The following is a 24,342-nucleotide window of genomic DNA, read 5'->3' as shown; positions in this document are numbered from 1 at the left end:
CAGGACTTGAATTCCTGTTTCTCATCAACAGCATCCACCCATTCTCTCTCGACACCCTTTTTTATAATTATATATACATAACACATTTTTTTCGCCGGTCTTTTTACATATTTATGTATATAATTCTCATTTTTCCCTCACCTCCAATAAAAAATCAATTTTAACTTCGCGAAAACTTAAAAAAAAACACACACACACACTTTCCCACGAATATCGTCGCGGGAAAGTAATCTCGGCTAAATTATGTGACCGCGTATATTAATGCGTACGTGAGTGCGCGACTTTAAGACAATAAACTTTATTTTTTGGTGAGTCTACGAATTATTTTTAAATTTGCATTACAATTTTTTAGATTTTACTGGTTTTTTTTAAATGTTTGAGTTCGAATCATTTAATTCAATTTGAAAATTTTCATTTTTAAATTTCACAATTGAAACAAATTTTTAGTAAATTAAATATTTACGAACTTAGTGAATATTTAATTCCATTTAAAAACTAATTTTACACTTAAGACAAATTTTTATTTTCAATATTAAATATTCACGAAATTAGTGAATATTTAATTGAATTTAAAAACTAATTTTAGTTGAAACAAATTTTTATTTTTGTATCAAATATTTCCAAATTAGTAAATATTTAATTAGAAAAATTAATTTTACAGTTAAAATAAATTATGTTTTACTAATAAATATTTACGAAATTAGTGAATATTTAATTAAATTTAAAAACTAATTTCAGTTAAAATAAATTTTTATTTTTAGTGTCAAATATTCACAAAATTCGTGAATATTGAATTAAAAAAAATTATTTTACAGTTAAAACAAATTTTTATTTTTTACTATTAAATATTTACAAAACTAGTGAATGTTCAATTAAATTTAAAAATGAATTTTTCAGTTGAAACAAATTTTTACTTTTTATACTTTTAAATATTAACAAAATTAGTGAATATAAAATAGTTCAATTTTGTTACATGGAAAAGGAAATTAAAAAAATTGAAACAACTTTTAAAAAATGTTTAACAAGTAAAATTTTTTTTCCCTATTAAAGAGCTTCGAAATTCAAATTCGATAACTTTACGTAACATTTAAAAAAAACTAAAAAAAATTTAAATTAAAAAAAAATAAATTAGAATTTTTTTAAAAAATGAAAAAAAAATTTAATTCCGAAAAAAGAAAATTGCTAAATAGAAAAGTTTGACACGAAGAGAAATTAATGACAAATGTAAGAATGTTGCCAAAAGAATGAATACAAGTTACATCAGTAGTTAATTTATTGGCATCGAAGCTTTGAACGCGAAATGGGTTAACTGCATGTGATGACGTCATTCGCTTTTGTGTCCATTATTTCCTCATGTGTCAAACCTGAGGACCTTCGAAATCATTGATAATGCCAACAAAAATGTATTAAAAATTCCCTCAACAATTTTATTATTCTTTTTCACATTTTCTTATTCTCAGAAAAAAAAAGAATTCTATTTCTTTATAAAATTATTTTTATTTTTTTTTCTTTATAGATATTTATTTTCTATTTATTTTAATTTACACAAAATGCACGAATTATTTATTTTCCCTCTTTGTGAAGAAATGAGAAAATAAAAGAAAATAAAAATAAATATTATTCTATCGATTCGAATTTAACAAACGAAATTATTGTTTTTAACTAAATAAAAATTATTTATGGGCAAATTAAGTTAATAAATTAAAAATTGTTCATTGCAGGTATAAATAAATATTCATTAAATATTAATTTTAATTATTCATAAGAAAAGTTAAAAAAATTTTTACGTGATAAATAATTTAATTCATAAATTTTAAAAATTTAGAAAAAAATTTTTTATGTGGTGAATAATTTAATTCATTAATCAAAATATAAAAAAAAATTCTATGATGTTGATAAATTAAAATTTGATTATTTATTCAAATAAAAATATTATCGTAGTTCATAATAAATATATACGTAGAGAAAAGAAAATTGTAAGAATACGTGTAAGTAAAAAACTCAAGAACTTTGCAAAATGTGTTTCCGATCGCGTGGTATGATAATTCTTTTTAAAATGCTAGTGCTCTGCAATTCAAATCTTTTTCAAAACCTAAATGTCAAACTGAAGGAGTACTTTTTTCTAAAGTGACTAATATTTGTCGATGCATTTTTACTACATTTTTATATTTTATTAATAAATTATTCCGTTTCATTAAAATAAGAATAGTAATAAACAAAATAAGAATTCATATTCAATAGAAATATAATTTTGCAAAAAAAATTTTACTTGTTAAACAATATTTAAAAGAATTCGAAATAATTCAAAAGAATAATAAAATTCTAATTCAAAAGAAAAATAAATTAAATAAATATCAATAACTTTAAAAATTTACAACAAAAAAATAGTAAAAGTTTTTTCTTATAATAATAATAATAATAATAATAATAATAATAATAATAATAATAATAATAATAATAATAATAATAATAATAATCATAATTTTTATAATTTATTTACTCAATTAATCAGTTAAAGAAAAAAAAATTAAATAAATATCAATAATTTTGAAAATTTACAATAAAAAAATAGTAAAAGTTTTTTCGTATGCGAATTTTTAATCTGGAAATTATTTAATTTATTTACTCAATTAATCAATTAAAGAAAAATAAAATAAATATCAATAATTTCGAAAATTTACAACAACAAAAAAGTAAAAGTTTTTTCGTCAGCGAATTTTTAATCTAAAAATTATTTAATTTATTTACTGAATTAATCGATTAATAATTAAAAGTTGTTTCAATATTGATGCACACCAATATGTAAAGAAAATTATTTAATTAACTAGTCTAACTAAATTAATAATAATTTGAATCAAATACTCTGTCAAAATAAAATTTCATACAGTTCACCTGGAACAGCGATAAGTTTCTCTATAATAGCGAAAGTTTATTTTTATTTAAATATATTATAATTATAAAATTAAAAAAATAAATAAAAATTTCGCTAATATAGTGAAATTTTTTAGTTGTTTCAGGTAAAAATTTTTTTTAAATATCTCATTCAAGTATTTGATTCAGTTAAAAAATTATCTCACACGAAAATTGTTTAATGCAAATGCTATTATATACATATTTTTTTCTAATTAAAAAATATCAGATAAATCGAAAAAGAAAATGAAAAAAAATTCGATTGAACAAAGGGATTTTCGATAGCGTTTTCTCGTCTCGTTTGACCCGTTCACCATTGAGTCGCCGAGTTCCTCGTACCGTTCGGACTCAGGCCCGGACCTCGTCGATCGAATTGCCGATCGTATCGCCGAGGACTTTAGCGATTCTGAGTTTTCTGAGGACGATTTAATACGCAATACTTGCGACAGTTTCGTCGTGTTGATGAGCGACTCTTTTGAGGTTATATCCTTGCCGGCCGAAATGATACAGGTATTTTTTCCCCTCACACGATTTTCAAAAATGTTGAATATTCAAGAAACCCAATTTTTACTTCCAATTTTTTTTTCAAATTTATATTTTTTTCTTCAAACTATTAAATAAAAATAAAACTTTAAAACCGCTGACTAAATTTAATTTTTCAAATTACTAATTGAAACAAAACTAAATTTTTAAACCGCTAATTAAATTTGTTTCAAATTACTAATTGAAAAAAACTACACTGAAAAAAATGACTTGATACAAATAAGCAATTACTTGTTCATTGGCAAATAAATATTTACTTCAATCAGATAATTTTTATTTAAATCAAATAAATTTTATTTGTACCAATAATTTCTGTATTTGAAGCAAACCTCATTTAATTGACTTAAATAAAAATTATTATTTAATTATTTGATATAAATAAATATTTATATGATAATAGACAAGTAATCGTTTATTTGCCTGAAATAAATTTTTTTCCAGTGTGTAAACTAATAAAAAGTACTAAAAAAATACTAAGAACTACCAAAAAGTATTAAAAAAATACTAAGAACTACTATAATATACTAAAAAAAATACTGAGAACTAGTTTAAACCAGTAACTACTCCAAACTACTAAAAACGAAGATAATTTTTTCAAATTACTACTGAAAATCGAGAAAGAGAAAAAAAAAAATTCATTGCGTGTCTGACTATACATTGTTGTTACTACTGCCGACTCTGTCTGACCAAATATTTCCATTACTACTGCATGTATTCTACTCCGTTTTCTTTTTAATTATTAAAAAAATTATTATCTTTCAATACAGAAAATTAAATTTAAAAGCAAATTAAAATCTAGGTTAAACAAATTCCAAGAAATTTTAATTAATTGTTAAATTTATTTTCCATTGAATTTAAAATTCAGTGTTACATTTTTCCTTTTGAAAAAAAAAGTTGAAAGAAATTTTTATACAGAACAAAAAGAACAAGGACTAAATTTAAATAATTTTATATTTTTACTGATTATCAATTAAACATTAATTCTTAATCCCCTAAAGTAACCATATTAAGCAATTATCATTTCTAGAATCCAATCTTCCTTTTAATCATATTTTGATAAAAATCGTCGGAGACGTGATTTGAGAAATATTAGTTTTTAATTACAAGACATGAAAATATTACACTAAACAAAAACATGGAAAAAAATTTGAATAACAATTAATTTTATAGAATAATATTATTCAAATAATAACCTACTTTCCTACACTTACTATTTTTCTATCATCCCTTCATTATTCCTTTTGTGTTAAATAAATTAAATAATAATAATAATAATAATAATAATAATAATATTATTTTTATTATTATTATTTACAAATTATGAAAATTAGTAATCAACAACTGATAATAATAAATAAATAAAATAATTATTTTATAAATTGCAATAATTATACACTCTCTAAATATGAATTAGTAAAATTTACTAATAAATATAGTAACTTTTAGCTAGTAATTTATTAATAAATATTTTTACTAATTTGCTATTAAATTTTACTAATAAATATAGTAATTTCTACTAATTTATTAGTGAATATTTTTACTAATTCAAGCAAGTAAACTAAATTTTATAATTCAATTTTATAAATTGCAATAATTTAGTTCATTTATAATTATTGTATTTATTCTATAAATTAATCAACATTAATTACAATAATTAGCGAATTTTTTCTTGACTTTATTTCCCCAATTTGAAATAATTTTACTGTTAAATTCAAAAGTCCTTTCTCTAATTTTTTATTTATACGTTACGAGTAAAAATATTGATATATAAATTATTAACTAAACAATTTTTGCTTTTTTTTTTTTGAAAAACGAGAAAAATAAATGAGGTTTTGATTTTCAGCCGGCAAGCTACGGCAAAAAGAGCAATACGTGGTATGCAACCCCCGGTGGGGGTGCAAGTAGGGGTGGAGGTGCTGGTACTGGATTGGGTGGAGGCGGAGGAGTCGGAGTGTGGCAAAGCAGAAGTACCCCGGCAGTGGCAAGTCTTAGCAGGAAAGCGTCTATCACCGACGAAGCCCCCCCTCCTGGGGGTGGAAAACCCTCTTCCGGTCGCGTCATTCGTATTGTCAACAACCTCGATCACACGGTTCAGGTAAATTTTATTATTTTATATCTATTTTATTCAATTCTTGGCACTCTAAATTTCAATTGGTCAAAATGTTTATTAATTTGAATTAGTGACTGAATTGTTGTTTTTATATTAGTAAATTTCACTAATAAAACAGTAATTTCTACTAATTTATTAGTAAAATTTACTTATTCAACAGCAAAAGTGAATTAGTAAATTTTATTATTAGTAAATTTTACTAAATCATATTTAATTTAATTTAATTTTTTGAATAAGTAAATTTTACTAATAAATAATAATTTCTACTAATTTATTAGTAAATTTGTCTAATAATTAGTAATTTCTGATAATTTATCAAAAAAATATACTTTTTTAAAAGCAAAAGTGAATTAGTAAATTTTTCTAATTCAAATTTAATTTAATTTAATTTTTTTAATTAGTAAATTTTACTAATTCAAATTTAATTTAATTTGATTTTTTTAATTAGTAAATTTTACTAAAAAATAATAATATCTACTAATTTATTAGTAAATTTTACTAATAATTAGTAATTTCTACTAATTTATTAGTAAAATGTACTTATTCAAAAGCAAAAGTGAATTAGTAAATTTTATTTATTACTAAATTTTACTAATACAAATTTAATTTAATTTAATTTTTTTAATTAGTAAATTTTATTAATAAATAGTAATTTTTCCAAATTTATTAATAAAATTTACAAATTTAAAAACGAAAATCAGTCACTAATTCTATTCTGCTAATAACAATTCTAATCATAAAATATATAACAATTATAATTATAAATTATATTTTATAACATAACTTTTATATTTTAAAATTACTCTTATTATTTATAACTGAATTTTATAAATTTTTATATTTAAAAATTTCCAATTGTTATTGCACTGAAAAAAAATTTATTTGATTCAAATAACCGATTAGTGGACTATTATCAATTAAATATTTAATTGAATCAAATAATATTTATTAGAGTCAATTAAATGGTATTTGCTTCAAATACTGAAATTATTGGTTCAAATATAATTTAATTGACTCTAATAAATATTATTTGATTCAAGTAAATATTTACTTGATAACAGTCGATTAATCGGATTTTTGAATCAAATAAATTTTTTTTTTCTTTGTGCAAATTAATTGTTATCAAATGCTATTAATTAATAATTTATATTTAATTATTATTAAAATATTTAATTTCTTATAATTATAAAACCCTAAAAATTAATTCACTAAATTAACAAAATTTTTAAAACAGTGCCGAGTGCTCTTGAATCTTCGAACGTCCCAACCGTTCGAGGAAGTGCTCGAGGATTTGGGCCAAGTGCTCAAAATGAACGGGGCCAAGAGAATGTTTACTGTCTCAGGACAAGAGGTTCGTTCCAAATCCAATTAATTACACCAACCTATTAAATTCACTAGTGATATTTGAAAGAAGAACCATTTATAAAACGACCATCATTTATAAAAAAACAATTTCTAAAATACGATTTCAAAATTAGTTATAATTTATTTTTATTTAATTTAATTTTCATTATTTTATTTACCCCCTAAATAATTTGAATAAAACACTAAAAATTGAAATACTACACCAACTACTTCAACACTAACTCTAAATGAATTACTAATTAAAGCACCAACTGCAAATGAATAATAAATTCAAATCTTAATTGTTAATTACAATGTGTTTTTAAATTCTATCGAAAAACACAAGAAAAAAATACCCTCGTTATTAATTTTAATTTTGTTTTAAAATGTACATGTAATATTGTAATAAGGGTGAGAAAAATTCCTACGACCCGAATATGTCGTTTTCGAATAAACTCGACCCCGATCGTCACGCTTAGTTTTCGTTTCTAAAAGAGCGCACGGTTCCGACCGGACCAGCATCATTACCCATTTTTTTCATTTAATTGTCGATTTGCATATTTTATAATAGGACAATGTGTAAAAACATCTTTTTCTCGTTTAAGATAAAATAAATTACAATAAAAAAAATCCCCATGTGAGGTGTTTTTATAAAATCTCAACTTCTTAAATATTAATCAATCACTTTCAAATCACTCGCTATGTAAGAACACGCACAACTTCATTATGTAAATATATTTCCACGCCAGCGTCTCTATGATGTGTCTAGATTACAATCGGTTCAATGTTATTAGTTTGTGTTAAAAAAAATATATATAATAGAATAATCACTTTCACTCCAATAAATTAGTGAAATTTATTTTTCCCTTCATTATAGTTTCTATTCTCGATTATATATTTTTGTCAATTAGCTCGCAAACATTAGAATTAAGAGAGAAATTTTATTTAAACTAAAACTGTTTAAAATTTATTTTATTTATTCTATTTTTTCTTTTTCTCTTTTTTTCTTTTTTCATTTCTCTCTATTTTTTTCTCTTTTGTACCTATTTTATTTACTCTATTTCTTTTTATTTTATTTATTTACTATTTATTTCAGAAAAATTATTATTTGGAATTATTAACGTATTTCGTGTTTTAAAATAAATAAATTAAAATTTACAAGAAAAATTTTTTACTATTCTTTTTTTAATTTGTGTTTCTTAATTTAAATTAAAATTATTAAAAACATAAGTAGATTATTGTTTTTTCTTTTTTTAATTCTAATAATAATAAATTAAAACCTTTAGCACAATGTTACGCTTTGTAAATTTATTTACAACAATTTTTTCATTAGCTAGAGTTTTTTTAACAAATTTTTTATTTAGCAGAATATTTTATTAATGAAGAATCCGACAAACAATCGAAACAAAAGTTGGTCCAATGTAATAATTTCGTATTTTAAAAGAAAAAGACAAATTTTTTTAATTCGTTCTGGTAGCAACGTAAAGACTTTAGTTTTCGATATTTTAAACAATTAAAAACTGCATTTAAATAAAAATTACACTTCTTTTATCCTCTCTAAATCTGAATCAGCGATAAGTATGCCACTATTTCAATTAGCGTATATGCGCTGTGAATTAGTGAAATTTCACTAAATAATCAGTGAAACTTCACTGATTAATTAGCGCATATACGCTGTTTTAAAATAGTGGCATACTTATCGCTGAGAATCAGTGAAATTTCGCTGATTCAGATTTAGAGAGTCAGTAAGCAACAATTTTTTTTATATTTTTAACTTTTCAGATGTAGATATCATGATCTAAAATTTGACAAATATTTCTTATTGACAAGAAATTGTAATTTTTATTCAAATGCAAATTTTAATTGTTAAAAATATTGAGAATTAAAATTTTTACACTTCTACCAAAACGAATTAAAATTTTTGTCTTTTTCTTTTAAATTACAAAATTATAACATTAAATTAACTTTTTTAGACTGTCCGTCAGATTCTTCTTTAATTAAATTTCCAAGATCCTAAAATTTTAAACGTTAAAATGAACGAAATTTATTTATTTCTTCTTCAAATTAAATTTTTATTCCTATAATTTTGCTTCTCTACCAAAAAAATTAATTGTAAAGTTTCAAAATTAAATTTTTATTACTATAATTTTGCTTCTCTATCAAAAAAATTAATTGTAAACTTTCAAAATGTAAAATTTAAGTTTTTAATTTTACAAATTTAATTATCAATTAAATTAATTAAAATTTTAAAAATTAATTGTAATCAGTAATTTATGAAAATAGGGGCCGTTCAAAAAATACGTAACGCTTTAGGGGGGAGAGGGGGTCAAGCTATTTGTTACGGTCAGCAGAAAAAATGGCGCTAATGTATACAACATTGCGTTACATGGGGGGAGGGGGGTCCAAATTTCCGAAAAATAGCGTTACGTATTTTTTGAACGGCCCCATATTTTGTTCATTTGAACGTTCAAAACTTGTGGATCTTGAATTTTCAATTAACCGAACTGTTAACTGTAATTAATTTTTAATAAACTGTTGCAGCAACAAAATTTTATTGATATAAATTTTCACTTGTTCACTGAAAAAAAATTATTATCAAATAAATATTTACTTGTATCATATAATTTTTCTTTGAGTCAATTATATTGTATTTGATTCAAATACTGAAATAATGATTTATTTATTTATATATTTATTTATTATGATTCACTTGCGAATGAAATAAAAATTATTTGAATCAAGTAAATATTTATTTGACAATAGACAATCGGTTATTTGAATCAAATAAATTTCTTTTTCAGTGAATAAGTAAAAATTTTCATTATTTTTATTTTATTTGACGAAATTTCAATGTGGCGGAATTTTTTCTAAGCTTAATTTTCTCGTTAACTAATTAAATTCCTCGATACCTAATCAACTAAAAAATAGAGGCTAATTTTGATTATTTGTAATCGTATGAAAGAGTTTGGAAAAACAAATCAATATTTTCCAAGAAAGAAAAATAATTTCGAGAGTGATTAAAATGAAAGATTAATAAAAGTCCAATATGACAATTAGAGATAAAAATCAGAGATCCATAATGATTAAAATGAATTTCAACCCTCTCGAGTCAGTAATTATGATTCAAATCACAAAACATTTTTAAACTGAGGCCACTCACTTCCGACTTTTCTGATGAATCTAATTCTCTCTCTCTTTTTCTACTTGATTTCCTATTTATTATTCCTTCTTAAACTAATGTAAATATTTCTTATGTATATAATTTTCTCTATTTCGTGATATTTTCTTTTCAAAAAACATAAAAGACCCTCCTCCCTCACAATGGAAATTTTATCCTCGGCCTCGTTTTTAAAGAAGGTCCCTTTTCTTCCTTTCCTTTATTTAGACTATTAGACGCGATTATACACACCTACAGTTATGCCCAACTAGGCCGATTAGAGAAAAAGGTCAGAGATCCGCGTCTTTCAGGTCACGACCGCATATGAATTTCAAATCAAAAAGCAATTTTCCTATCTACAAAGTCTTCGCAGGTGAAAATCACAAACGCCTACATTTCACATGTAACACACGTAAATGTCTCTTCTATCAAATTCAATAGTTTTCTCTCTTTCGATCCTATTTTAATTTGAATATTTTATCCTTGATAATGCGCGTGGTGGCAATAAAATAAAAAATAGGTACGAAGTTTCTCACAATTGAGAAATGAATTTGCCGATGTGGATACATTTTATTTGGGAATTGGCGCTGGTACCGGAATTGGTACGGCCCTGGGTTCACCAGCGAGAAGATCGCGATCTCGTGGACCATCAACTGTTGTCGAGGATATTGGACGACAAAGGAGGGCACGCAGCAAGAGTAGACCACGAGCTTTGTACGCTCCTGAATCCGAAGTAGTAAGAGTCAATGGTGAGAATTATTTTATTTAAAAAACTATTTAAAATAATTTAAACAATTTTTGAAATACATTAAAAGCTAATTGTAATAACCCTTTTACACGAACAAAAAAATTTACTAGACTTAATAACCGTTAACTTGTCTATTATCATTAAATAAATATTTACTTGAATCAAATAATTTTTATTTAAGTCAAATAAATTGTATTTGAATCAATAACTTCAGTATTTGGAAGAAAAGTATTTTACGAATTTCAATTATTCGCAAATTCCTCAATTAAATATAAATTAGAAAATAAACACTTAAAATAATATAAAAAAAAATTCAATTACACTTTTTCAAAAAATTAATTTCAAATTTCAATTATTTCTAAAAATTCAAGCTAGATTTCTTTTAATATTCAATTATTATCTAAAATTTTAATTGAAATTCATTTTTAAATCAATTTTTATTGGAAAATTCTACTAGAATTCAATTATTTAAATACAAAAATAAATAATTTATTCAATAATTGAATGTTTATTAAAATTCAATTCTCATAAAGAATTTTATAAACAAATTTTTAAATAATTGAATTCTTTCGACAAATTATAATAAAATTTTTAAGAAGAACTGCATTTTTCGAGAAATTCAATTAAAATTCTATTTCATTAAAATTGAAGTTTCTCGAAGAATTACTTTAAAATTTTAACATATTAAAAAATTTAACTGATTTCAACAGAATTTAAATTTTTCAAAAAAAATTAGTTGTACAGAATTATTGATTGAAAGTACTAAAAATTCAGATTATGAAAGATTTTAATTTTAAACCTTTTCAAAATTCAATCATTTCTAAAAATTCATGTAACAATATTTTTAATATTTAATTATTATCTAGAATTTTAACTAAAATTAAATATTAAATCAATTCTTATTAAAAAATTCTACGAGAATTCAATTATTTAAATACAAAAATAAATAATTTTTGAATAAGTGAATGTTTATTTAAACAAATTTTTAAATAATTGAATTCTTTTGACGAATTTTATTAAATTTTTTAAGAATAATTGCATTTTTCGAGGGATACAATTAAAATTGTACTAAAAATAATTGAAATTCTGCGATGAGTTTTATGAAAATAATTGAATTCTTGTACCGAACTTTATTGAAATTTTTAAAACTAATTGAATTCATGAAAAGTATTTGATTGAAATTTCTGAAAACAATTGAATTTTCTAAAAAATTTTATAATTTGTGAAAATAATTGAATTTTTACGAAGAATTTTTTTAAAACTTGAGAAATAATTGAATTTTCGACAAGAATTTTATAAAAATTGTAAATAATTGAATTCCCGAGAAGTATTTTATTAAAATTTTTGAAAATAATTGAATTCTCAAGAAGAATTGTATTACTTTTAAAAATAATTGATATACTTTTAAAGAAGTTTATTAATTTTTTTTAAATAATTGAATTCTTGCGATGAATTTGATAAAAATCTTTTTAAGTAATTCATTTTTTTTTTAAAATGTTATGAAAATTGTGTTTTAAATAATTGAATTGCTGTAAAAATTTTATTATTTAATAAAAATAATTGAATTGCTGTAGAAATTTTATTATTTATTAGAAATAATTGAATGCTTGCAAATAATTTTATAAAAGTTTTTTTTTAACTAGTTCAATTCTTTTGAAAAATTCTATTAAAATAGTAGATATTGAGAATCATTGAGTTGAGGAAAATTTTTGAAAATAATTGAAATTTTGCCAAGAATTTGATTAAAATTTCTGAAAATAATTGAATTTCGGAGAAGAATTTTATTATTTCTAAAGATAATTGAAAATTTGAAGAGAATTTTTTTTTAAATTTTTTAACATAGTTGAATTTTTGCGATGAATTTTATTACTTTTTAAAATAATTGAATTTCTACAATCATTTCTAATTTTTCTAAAATTTTCCAAATTATAACGTACAATTTACAAACTTTTCGTCCTTTTTCAATTAATTAACGGACTTTACTGAAGAAAAATTTATTTGATTTTATAAATTTTTCAACAGTTCAAAGAATTTTACGCCACAATAATTTAATTAATTCAAATATTCGACTACTTTTCTATCATCTAATAAATATTTACTTGAATCAAATAATTTTCCTTTAAATTAAATAAATTGCATTTGAACCAAAAATCTTTGTACTTGACACAAATACTATTTAATCAAATAATAATTAACACAAATAAATATTTATTTGATAATAAACAAGTAATGGTTTATTTGAATAAAATTATAATTTTCTTTAACAAAATCAATCTGTAATTATTTTCTTTTCCAAATGGAATTGCAGATTATAGTGTTGTAGAAGTATTAAGAGAAGAACCAGCGAGAGTTACAATTAGAGGTTTGAGACGATCATTCTATCCACCCTCTCATTTACCACCGGTTGACAATTCACCGCCAGACAAAAAATTACAATTAGAATGGGTTTATGGATATCGCGGGACCGATACGCGAAGAAATCTTTGGGTACTGCCAAGTGGAGAACTACTTTATTATGTCGCTGCCGTTGCCGTTCTCTTTGATAGAGAAGAAAATGCTCAACGACATTACGTTGGACATACGGAGGATATCACTTGCATGGAGGTATTTTAAATTTAAATAAATAAAAAATTTAATAGTAATCAACGAATAATTAATTTTCTTAATATTGTCTGGCAAATTACTTGATTGTTTAACCTAATTCCCATTTTATCATAATTGTAAGAAATAATTATTTTATCTAATTCTGATGTAGATCAATATTTGCCATTTTTATTTTATTTAATCTCAACATTTTTTATTTTCATTTATTATAATTTACCTTATATTTTTCCACCTAATTTTTTAACCCAGTTTCTGTTTAACATTATTTTTATAGTCAACTGAATATTTGACTTTCTGACTTATTTGGTCAATTTGACCTTATTTGACCTATTTACCTTTTTATTCATTCTAGTAGTTATTTGACCTAATTTTATTTAGCTCAATATTTCTTTCATTTAGTTTTATTAGTTCATATTTATTTGAACTAATTTTTATTCAGCCTCACGAGAAATCTAGATTATAGTAAAAAAAATACAAAGTTTGTCTTTTTCAGAATTATCAAAGTATCTAAATTTTGTTTAATTTAGTTCAATGATTAAAAATTTTAAAGAAAAAAAATGTAATTAATAAATAATTTTTTTTCAATTAAGGTGCATCCTAGCAGAGAATTAGTTGCTTCCGGTCAAAGAGCCGGAAGGCACAGAAAAGCACAACCTCATGTTCGAATTTGGTCAACAGAAACTCTTCTCACTCTTTACGTTTTTGGAATGACGGAATTTCAAATGGGCGTTTCCGCTCTTGCCTTTTCACAATTGGTAAGAAACTAAACTTTTATTTTTATTTACAAAAGACTTTTAAACTTTCTTTCGATTATAGTTTCTTTTAATTAATTTCATTAATCAAGAACATTTTTCTAAATATTTCTAATATATTTAGATATTAATATCGAAATCTAATATATTTCTAAATATTTCACCACTTAATGAACTTGTCAAAAAAAAGAAATTATTCATTTTTATTCCAAACACTTTTTTACCAATGTGAATTGAATTTGTTAAAAAAAAATTTATGAATTAAATTTGTTACAAAATTTTAAGAATTTAATTCGTTAAAAACAATTCAAGAATTTATTTTGGTAAAAAAAAATTAGAAACTTCGAATATTTTACCAGAATTAAGTTTGTGAAAAATTTCAGAATGGGGGAAGTTACGTTTTGGTTGTCGACGCTGGTAGGGAAGCAATTCTTTCTGTTTGGCAATGGCAATGGGGACATTTACTCGGCAAAGTGGCGGTGAGTATTAATTATAATATTAATTACATACCTTTCAACACTCGTATTAAAGAAACAAATATCAACTGCATACCTTTTGTGAATTTGTTGAATATTTTTTGTAGTTGAAGAACCAATGGAACGACTTTCGGAAAAACATGTGCACTTTCATCCCTTTCATCTGAAAAATAAAAAGAAAATTACATTACACAAGAATATTTATTATTTTTTTTTTACTTCAAAAGCACCAGCAATTAGTAGAATAAATAATTAATCTAATAATTATTAGCTTGCTTTATTTTATAAAATTAAACACTGCTCAAGACTGTTTTTTAAACTCTGCGTTAAGAATATGTGAAAAACCTAACCTCAAAAAATTAAGTCAATATATTTTTGTAATAATACATTAAAACTTTTATCATCCGACACCAATTCACACTTTTCAATAAAATACACTCTTCCAATGATAAATTTTGATCATAATTTGACTGAAATTGACGAAAATAATTTAGACTTTGCATCTGTATGTTCAATTCAGAGCATTGCATTTGTTATATTTCCAGAGCACAAATGTTAAAAATTCTTAAATATTTGAAATCGAAATGCTGAATTAATTGATGCTACTAAACCGGAATTTGCCCAAGATTAGAATTTTATTCAGTTTTTCTTTTAAAAAAGTACAAAATAATGACAATTATTAGTAAACATTGCACGACAATAACCTAGTTTTTTTTGTTTTTCACTGTGAAACACTGTGAAAGCAGGCACAGAACTTCAGAATTCTAAAGAATTGCCAACCTAAATACTGAAAATCTAAATTTTGCACTTATCTTACATATTTAATTTTATTAATAATAAATTTAATTGATTTAAATTTAATTAAAAATTAATTATCGTGATTAATTTTTAATATTATTTCAAAAGAATGATTACAATTACTATATGCAATTTTCTATAAGCAATGAACTTACGAAAATATTTTGTAGGTTAGGATCGCCCAGCTGAGTAATGAAATCATAGAAATATTTCACTAATTTCAGAAGAATCATTAAAATTATTAACACTACTTCACCGGAATTACACAGTAATTAGAATTTAACAAGATTTACATTAAAAACTATCAAAAAATATCAAATTTCAAGTAAATATTTGCAGGTCAATTGCCCGACTTGCAAACTTTTCAACAGATGGATATAGAATGAGAGAAATGTGCAAGTTTGCCAACCTAAATATTGAAAAACTAAATTTTCCACAAATTAATTGTACAAAAAAAATTAAACAAATCACTTTGATTATGGTTAATAATTTAATATTTAGAGTTATTTTAAAAGAATGACGACAATTACTATTGTATTTTTCTATAAATAATTAATTTACGACAATATATTTTGTAGGTTAGGGTCGTCCCGCTGAGTAAAGAAATCATAGAACTGTTCCATTAATTTCAGGCGAATCGTTAAAATTATTAATGCTAATTGACCGGAATTACCTAATAATTAGAATTTAGCAAGATTTACACTAAAAACTATCAAAAAATATTAATTTTCAAGTAAATATTCAGAGGCGATGTTCCTACCTTATGGCGTCTGGCAACAGATTCGGAAGTAGTACAGGGTTGCCAACCTACAAATAATGTCTGAGACATTCAAGCGCGCGAAAATTTAAAATTTTAATTTAATATAAATATTAATTTTCTCAATTTTTAATACAGTTTTCAATATATTTTATATTTTTTTTAATTCCTAACTAATTTTCTTACTTTTTCTTCATAAATGATTTTATTTCTCCTGACATTATTGCCTACTTTATAATAGTCAAATAATTAAATTCTCAATTCAAAAATTTGTTATTTGATTTTTATAGTGTTCATTTAATTAACTTATATAAAATTGATAAAATTAATAAATCTTCCGACCGTTATTTTAAAAAATAAAATTCTCTATTTTAGTAAATTAACTAATTAACTGATTAGTTAATTATTATTAATATTAATAACCACTATTAATACAAATAAATATAATGTAGGATTTATTTAATAATAATTGTAATAAAAAATAATAAAATTAATAGATAATAATTTTATTATTTTTATTAATTAATACCAATTAATTAATTATTAATTTTAATTAATATTATTAATCAACGATAATTATATTATTAAGTAAATAAACTTTCTATTGATCATTGTTTACGGCGGTAGAGATTAAGAGAACTAATTAAATTATTTATTTATTAAGAGAAAGAATTAATAAAATATTGTTACTTACAGACACTGCAGGAAGATTTGACTGGAGCAGCTTTTCATCCTCTCGATGACAATCTTTTAATCACTCATGGTCGAGGTCATTTAACATTTTGGAATCGAAGAAAGGACGGATTCTTTGAGAGAACCGACATTATTAAACCTGTAAGTCAAAATATTTCAAAAAAAATTCAGAAAAAACAAATAATGAATAAAAATAAAGTCGACGATAAATTAGAATAAATTAAATTACATAAATTTAAAATAAACAAAAACAACGAAATGTATATAATTAAATGCATTCAATTCTTATATCAATCAATTAGTTAAAATAAGTATTAAAATTAGTAAACATAAAATAAAGAAATTACAGTTAAATTAATTACATCAGAAAACTGCGAATGAAGAGAAAATTGCACGTATTAAAATAGAAAACAATAATTATAAATTACCGTGAAAATTGTTTTCAGCCCTCTAGAACGCACGTGACAAGTATTCAATTTGAACAAGATGGTGACGTTGTCACTGCCGATAGTGATGGATTTATTACAATTTACTCGGTCGATGCTGATGGAGCTTATTTTGTTCGTATGGAATTTGAAGCTCACAACAAAGGCATCAGTTGCTTGGTGATGCTTTCCGAGGGCACATTACTCTCCGGTGGTGAAAAAGATCGAAAAATTGCTGCATGGGACTCCTTGCAAAACTACAAACGAATAACAGACACAAAGGTGAAATTTTGCAAATAGATTTACATCGATTTTCTATTAAATAAATAAATAAATAAATAAATGCATAATATAATATAATGATACAAATTCAATAATAAATAATATAAAGTAAAGAAATAACAAGAAATGAATGATAAATAATATAAAACCAATAGAAACAAATAAATATGAAATAAACAAAAGTACAAAAATTTATAATTAAACATTTTCTGTAATTCTCTATTTTAATATTTCTAATTTTTTTTTCCTTGTGATAATTTAGAATTATTTAGAATTATTTTCATAAATAATAAAATCTTCTAAGCAATTAAATTATTTTCAATACAATTTTAATAAAATTTCTCGAAAGAATACAATTATTTTTAAAAATATTAATTAAATTCGATTATTTTCAAGAATTTTAATATAAATTAAATTATTTTCAACAATTTTGATGAAATTCTTTTTAAAAAATCATTATTTTCAAAATTTTTAATAAAATTCCTCTAAAAAAATTCAATTATTATCAAAAATTAAGATTAAATTCTTCGAAACAATTCAATTATTTTTATGAATTGTTAAATCCTCCGCAAAAATTCAATTATTTTCATAAATAATAAAATTCTTCAAAGAAATTCAATTATTTTCATATACAATAAAATGTTTCGGAGGAATTAAATTATTTTCAATACAATTTTAATAAAATTTCTCGAAAGAATACAATTATTTTAAAACATATTATTTAAATTCAATTATTTTCAACAATTCTGATAAAAAATTCTTCGAAACAATTCAAGATAATTTTAATAAAATTTCTCTAGCAGGTTCAATTATTTTTAAAAATTGTCATAAAATTTTTCTAAGCAATTCAATTGTTCTCAAAAGTTTTTAATAAAATCGTTTGTAAATTTCAATTATTTTCAAAACTTTCAATTAAAATTACTTCAAACAATTCATTATTTTTACGATATTTAAAGAAATTCTTAAAACAAAATGTAATTATTTACAAAAACTCTAATAAAATTGTTTGAAAGAATTAAATTTTTTATGAATAATTTTAATATAATTTAATATTTGAATTTAATTTTCAAATTTTTTTATAAATATACTTTACAACAATTCAATGATTTTCAGTACATCGACAATATAATTATTTCTGATAACTGAATTCTTGAATAGAATTTTAGTAAAATTTTTCTAAATAATTGAATCCCTGCGAAAAAATTTATTATTTCTGGAAATAATTAAATTTTTTCAAAATTTTAAAAAATAAGTGGATTTTTTAGAAAAATTCAATTAAAATTGTATTAAAAATAAGTGAAATCCTGATAAGAATTTTATTATTCATATAAAAATAAATAATTTTTCTACAATTATTACAAATAATTAAATTCTTGATAAAATTCAATTACTTTTAAAATTTTCAGTACATTAATTTTGAAATTTAAAAAAAACTTTTCTGTAATTCGTTGTAATATTCTGTAATTTAATTCTGTAATATTTGCTATTTTCTTTCTTTTCGGTAATTTTATATTTTATTGTATCTATGAAAGAAATATTTCTAAAATTACTTGCAATGTAGTTACCAGAATCTGCCGGTGGAGTGCGAAGTATTTATCCCCAACGGCCAGGAAGGAATGACGGCAACATTTACGTTGGAACAACGCGAAATAATATTTTGGAAGGTTCTCTTCAGAGACGTTTCAACCAAGTTGTGTTCGGTCATGGACGACAGCTTTGGGGTTTGGCTGTTCATCCGGACGATGAAGTTTTTGCAACCGCTGGTCACGATAAGAATATCGCTTTATGGAGACGACACAAATTACTTTGGACCACTCAGGTAGAAACCATCTTCTATTGAATCCTCTATCTGCAATTTAACAAAAATTAATATATTCGGTTAAGAAAATAATAAAATTTTTAAACTTATTTTTATTAAAAAGAAATAAAATTTAAATTACAAAAAAAGTAAAATTCAATAAAAAAATTATATGAATAATAATTCGAAATATTAATATAATATTTTAATTTTAATTGTAACCTTTAATTTCCATTTTTCACTAAAAATTTCCAGGTTGGTTTTGAGTGCATTTGCATTGCTTTCCATCCTTTCGGAGTCGCTCTCGCCGCAGGTTCTTCCGAGGGTCATCTCTTAGTTTTGGCAGCTGACACTGGAGCTGCAGTGGCAACGCTGAGAGTTTGTGGATCTCCCTTGTCCTGTATTGGTTACAATCCAAGTACGTCCTAAAAATTAAAATTACTGTCAATAATTCTTTTCAAATTTAATTTATAGACAAAATTTATACTCTTTGACGTTAATTATTAATTTCGATTATTTCTCAATTAAATAAAAAATATTCTAGCTGGCGAAATGGTAGCAATGGGCTCACAAAACGGAAGTGTATATTTGTTTAAAGTATCACGAGATGGATTCTCGTATAAGAAGAGCAATAAAATTAGAGGAACACAACCTTTAGTTCAACTCGACTGGAGTTCCGACAGTCGATTCTTACAAACAGTCACACAAGATTATGATCTTGTTTTTTGTAAGTTTTTCACATTATTAAGCATTCAAAGTAAATAATAATAAAATAATATAGTAAACTAATTAATTTTATAAACATTTATAATTTTATAAGTTTATGAATTAATTAAGTTGTTAATCTGACTATTTATAATTAAAAATAAGATAATAATAATATTATAAAAAATTAAAAATATTAAATTAAATCAAAAACATTTCTTTCAGGGGACGTTAAGGCTCTATCGTCAGAAAAGAGTCCTTTAGTTATGAAAGACGTGAAATGGTACACTTATAACTGCACCGTTGGATTTATGGTGTCAGGTAATTAATTTTCCTAAATTAATAATCAAATATTTTCATTAATAATAAAAAAAGCAGTTATATAATTACAGGGTTGCCAAAAAAAATTAATTTTTTTTCTCTGATTTCCAGACTAAAGAATATTCTCTTCTATTACATTTATTTAAGAATTTCTTTAAATGTAAAATTATTCGAAAACATCAATAACTTGATTTGTAAATAAACATTTAATCATTATTATTATTATTATTCCATAGGAATTAAGATTTTTACATGAATTTAATTATTTAAAAAAATGTAGTAAAATTCGTTGCGTAAGAATTCAATTATTTTCATAAATAATAAACTTTTTCATAGGATTTCAATTATTTTTAATACAATTTTAAATGATTTCCTCGAAAAATGTAATTAATTTCAAAAATTTTTTTCAAGAATTCAATTACATTTCACCAATAACGAAATTCTTCGCTGAAATTCAAATATTTTAAAAATCTACTATTTTAATAAAATTTGTCAAAAGAATTCAATTATTTGAAAAAATGTAATAATATTCGTTACAAGAATTCAATTATTTTAATAAATAATAATATTCTTCACAGGATTTCAGTTATTTAAAAAACATTTAATGAAATTCGATGCAAAAATTCAATTATTTTCATAAATAGTAAAATTCTTCACAGGATTTCAATTATTTAAAAAAAATGTTATAAAAATTTGTTGAAAGAAATTCAATTGTTTTCCTAAATAATAAGATTCTTCACAAGATTTCAATTATTTTTAATACAATTTCAAGAAAATTCTTCGAAAAAAGCAATTATTTTCAAAAATGTTATTGAAATTCTTCGAAAGAAATAAATTAACAATTATCAATTATTTTTAATAATTTTTGCTAAAGCTCCTAGAAAATTTTTTTCAAATCCATTTGTTTACAATTCAATTTTACAAAATTTTAATTATTCGGAAATTCTTTAATTAAATATTTAGAAAATAAAAACTTAAAATAATTTTTAAAAAAAATTCAATTAAACTTTTTCAAAATTCAATTATTTCTAAAAATTCACGCTACAATGCTTTTAATATTCGATTATTATCTAAAATTTTAACTGAAATTCAGTTTTAAAATAAATTTTTATTAGAAAAGTCTACGAGAATTCAATTATTTAAATACAAAAATAAATAATTTATTGAATAATTGAATGTTTCTCAAAATTAAATTCTCATCAAGAATTTTATTAAAAATTTGTTAAATAATTGAATTTTTTTAGACGAATTTTTATAAAATTTTCAAGAATAATTACATTTTTCGAGAAATTCAGTTAAAATTGTATTAAAAATAATTGAAATTCTATGATGAGTTTTATTATTCATGAAAGGAATTGAATCTCTGCAGAAAATTGTATTATTTCTGAAAATAATTGAATTATTGCGAAGAAATTTATAAAAAATTTGTAAAAAGTTGAATTCCTGGGAAATTTTTATTATTCATGAAAATAATTTAATGTTTGCTTAGAATTTTATAAAATAATTGTAAAATAATTGAATTTTGGAGAAGAATTTTATTATTTTTAAAGATAATATAAATTTTTTTTAGTGTTTTTAACTAAAATTCTTCTATACATTTATTATTTTTAATAATTAATTATATATATTAAAGAATTAAATAAAACTTCAGAAGAATTTAGATTATTAAAATATTTTAAAAATCTAAGTTTTTTATTTTTTTAAAATTCATTCAAAATTAGAAAATTTCAAATAACCTTTTGAAGTTCATTTATTTATGAAAATTGTAAGCGTAACTCTTTTAAAATTCAATTAATTAAGTTTGAAATATTTAAGGAAAATTATTCATCAAATAATTTACAAGTTATAATTTTGTGATAGTTCTTGAAGAATTAAATTATTTAAAAAGTAATTATTGTTAGAAATAGAAAAAATTGAAGATTTTGTATTAGAATTTTCTTATGAATCCTAAAAATTTAATTTTTTCCAGTGCCTAAATAAAAATCCCTGACTTTTCAATGATTTTCCTGACCTGTGGCAACCTTGAATTAATAAATTTGTAGAGAAACGTAACAAGAAATATTAAATGAATAAAAAAATTTCAGGAATGTGGAATAATCGTTATTACCCATTGACAACGGTTTTGACAACCGCGAGTCGTTCAGCAGCTCATGATATGCTCGTGAGTGGCGATGCCGAGGGTTATTTGCGTCTCTTCAGATATCCGTGCACAAGCGCAAAAGCAGAATATGTCGAGGAAAAAGTTTACAGCTCCCTCGTCGCCTGTGCTCGTTTCTTGTACAATGATCAAAATGTCGTAACCGTCGGTGGAACTGACGCTGCCTTAATGCTCTGGGAACTCGTCGACGAGTAGAGTTCAATAATAAGGATCATCATTGTTTTGCGACTAATTTCAAATATATTGATTAGATAAATCAATATTGTTTCCATTTCCAATGTTGCTCCAGCGACGTGAATATGAATTTGTAATTCCCTGCGAATATGTTTCATAAACCCAAGGATCCATTTTAGATGTTGAACGACGAGAAAATCTGTTCTTTTGTGGTTTCCAATTTTGAAGCATTATTATTGTAAAAATGCAGGAACCCGATTCCTTTCCATTTTGAAGTCGTGGAATTTTATATAGATATATATAATTCTGATTTGCAAAAATAAAAAATTATTTTGCAGAAATTCCATCAGTGAACAATATTTTGTATGAATAGGGGTTCGCACCGTGTTTGCTTAACGTGTAAGTTCATTCTTCATTCTTTCTGCAAAAAAAAGGAAACAAGATAAAAATTAAATTTCCACCTTTTGTTTAAAAGAATTGTGAATTCGACAAATTCTAAATAGAAAGTTACTAGTATTATTATTATTATAAACTATTAAAAATTAAAATTAAGTTACAATGAAAAAAATTATTTTTTCTGATTTTTTTTAATTTAGTAAATTTTTTTTTTTAATAATTTGGAAAAAAATGTACGAATTTAAAATTTGTTTTTATTCTCACCAACTTATAATTTAAGTGAAGACGGTGCAATCTAGACTAGAAGACTCATTTGCGGAGTTCACTGCGTAAAACGTCGACGAATTAGACAAAGACTCTCCTTCAGACCTATAAAAATAGAATTAGAAACTTTAATTATTCTTATTCAAAAAATAATTCAATTTTTACATTTTTCCTGATTGTATCAAGTAAAGTGTTAAAAATAATAAAAAATTTACGATCGACGAAAACTTTTTAAATCAAGTGGCACATAACTAAAGAGGACTGTTTTGTATTTTTAAAAAAAAATATCGTTTCTCAGCTGGTCTGTAATAAAAAATTTTCTTTCTCAAAAAAAATCAAAAATTTAAAAAAAATTGCAATAATGTAAAATTAATATTTAAAAATTTGACAAAAAAAATATCTCTTTTCTGCAAAATATTGTAATATTAAAACAAACAAAAAATCTGTATAAAAGATAAGAGAAAAATTTTTAATGTAAATAATTAATAGACATCTTTTTGGCACTTATTTGAAAAATAATTCTTTATCACAATTTGAAATCAAAAGCTAAAATTTAAATTTAAGAGAAAATTCTCTACACGCCTTGAACGATATTATTATAAATATTATTTATATATTACAAAATATATATAAATAATTAAACCCATGACGGTTATCACATTGTTGCCTATAACAGATAATAAATAACACAATATAGTTAAATATTTAGATAGAGTAGAGAAAGTAGTAAAAATCATTTTAAAAGAACCAAAGAAAAAAAAAAACTTTTTTGAAAAGAGGTGCTGGCGCCTCTTTATATTAATATAAGTATATTGTTAAATATAGCCTTTATAATTAGTAAATCATAATTTCGATATCAATCTCGTCCTCGCTCCTTCATTGCCATTTGTAACATGCACATACTAACTAAAGAGTATACGTATCATA

General features: G+C 22.8%; 1 protein-coding gene across 2 annotated transcripts; it reads left to right on the top strand.

Annotated features, from left to right (window-relative positions):
- LOC122502514 (echinoderm microtubule-associated protein-like CG42247) lies at window positions 1-23,427 on the top strand. 2 transcript variants are annotated; one of them, XM_043612628.1, is made up of 15 exons: window positions 1-308; window positions 3,196-3,420; window positions 5,297-5,548; window positions 6,798-6,914; window positions 10,585-10,813; window positions 13,121-13,416; window positions 14,007-14,171; window positions 14,552-14,647; window positions 16,896-17,033; window positions 17,339-17,599; window positions 19,161-19,418; window positions 19,653-19,815; window positions 19,942-20,124; window positions 20,328-20,423; window positions 22,508-23,427. In XM_043612628.1, exons 2-15 carry the CDS (start codon window positions 3,373-3,375, stop codon window positions 22,774-22,776), a joined length of 2,571 nt encoding a protein of 856 aa, XP_043468563.1. In that variant the 5' UTR covers window positions 1-308; window positions 3,196-3,372; the 3' UTR covers window positions 22,777-23,427. The 2 variants fall into 2 exon arrangements, with proteins under 2 accessions (XP_043468563.1, XP_043468554.1); XM_043612619.1 differs by having other exon boundaries at window positions 3,140-3,420.
- The last annotated feature ends 915 nt before the right edge of the window (window positions 23,428-24,342 follow it).

Source organism: Leptopilina heterotoma, unplaced genomic scaffold, assembly GCF_015476425.1.
Source record: "Leptopilina heterotoma isolate Lh14 unplaced genomic scaffold, ASM1547642v1 Lhet_108, whole genome shotgun sequence".
Taxonomy (NCBI): Eukaryota; Metazoa; Arthropoda; class Insecta; order Hymenoptera; family Figitidae; genus Leptopilina; species Leptopilina heterotoma.
The sequence above is the reverse complement of the archived record's forward strand: the minus strand, read 5'-3'. Positions and strand labels throughout refer to the sequence as shown.

Excerpts from the sequence above, each read along its gene's own strand:
- LOC122502514 (XM_043612628.1), top strand. The coding sequence starts at position 3,373 with ATGAGCGACTCTTTTGAGGTTATATCCTTGCCGGCCGAAATGATACAG. Across the intron at positions 14,648-16,895 it reads ATTTACTCGGCAAAGTGGCG|ACACTGCAGGAAGATTTGAC; the intron begins GTGAGTATTAAT and ends TGTTACTTACAG. Across the intron at positions 19,816-19,941 it reads CTGTATTGGTTACAATCCAA|CTGGCGAAATGGTAGCAATG; the intron begins GTACGTCCTAAA and ends AAAATATTCTAG.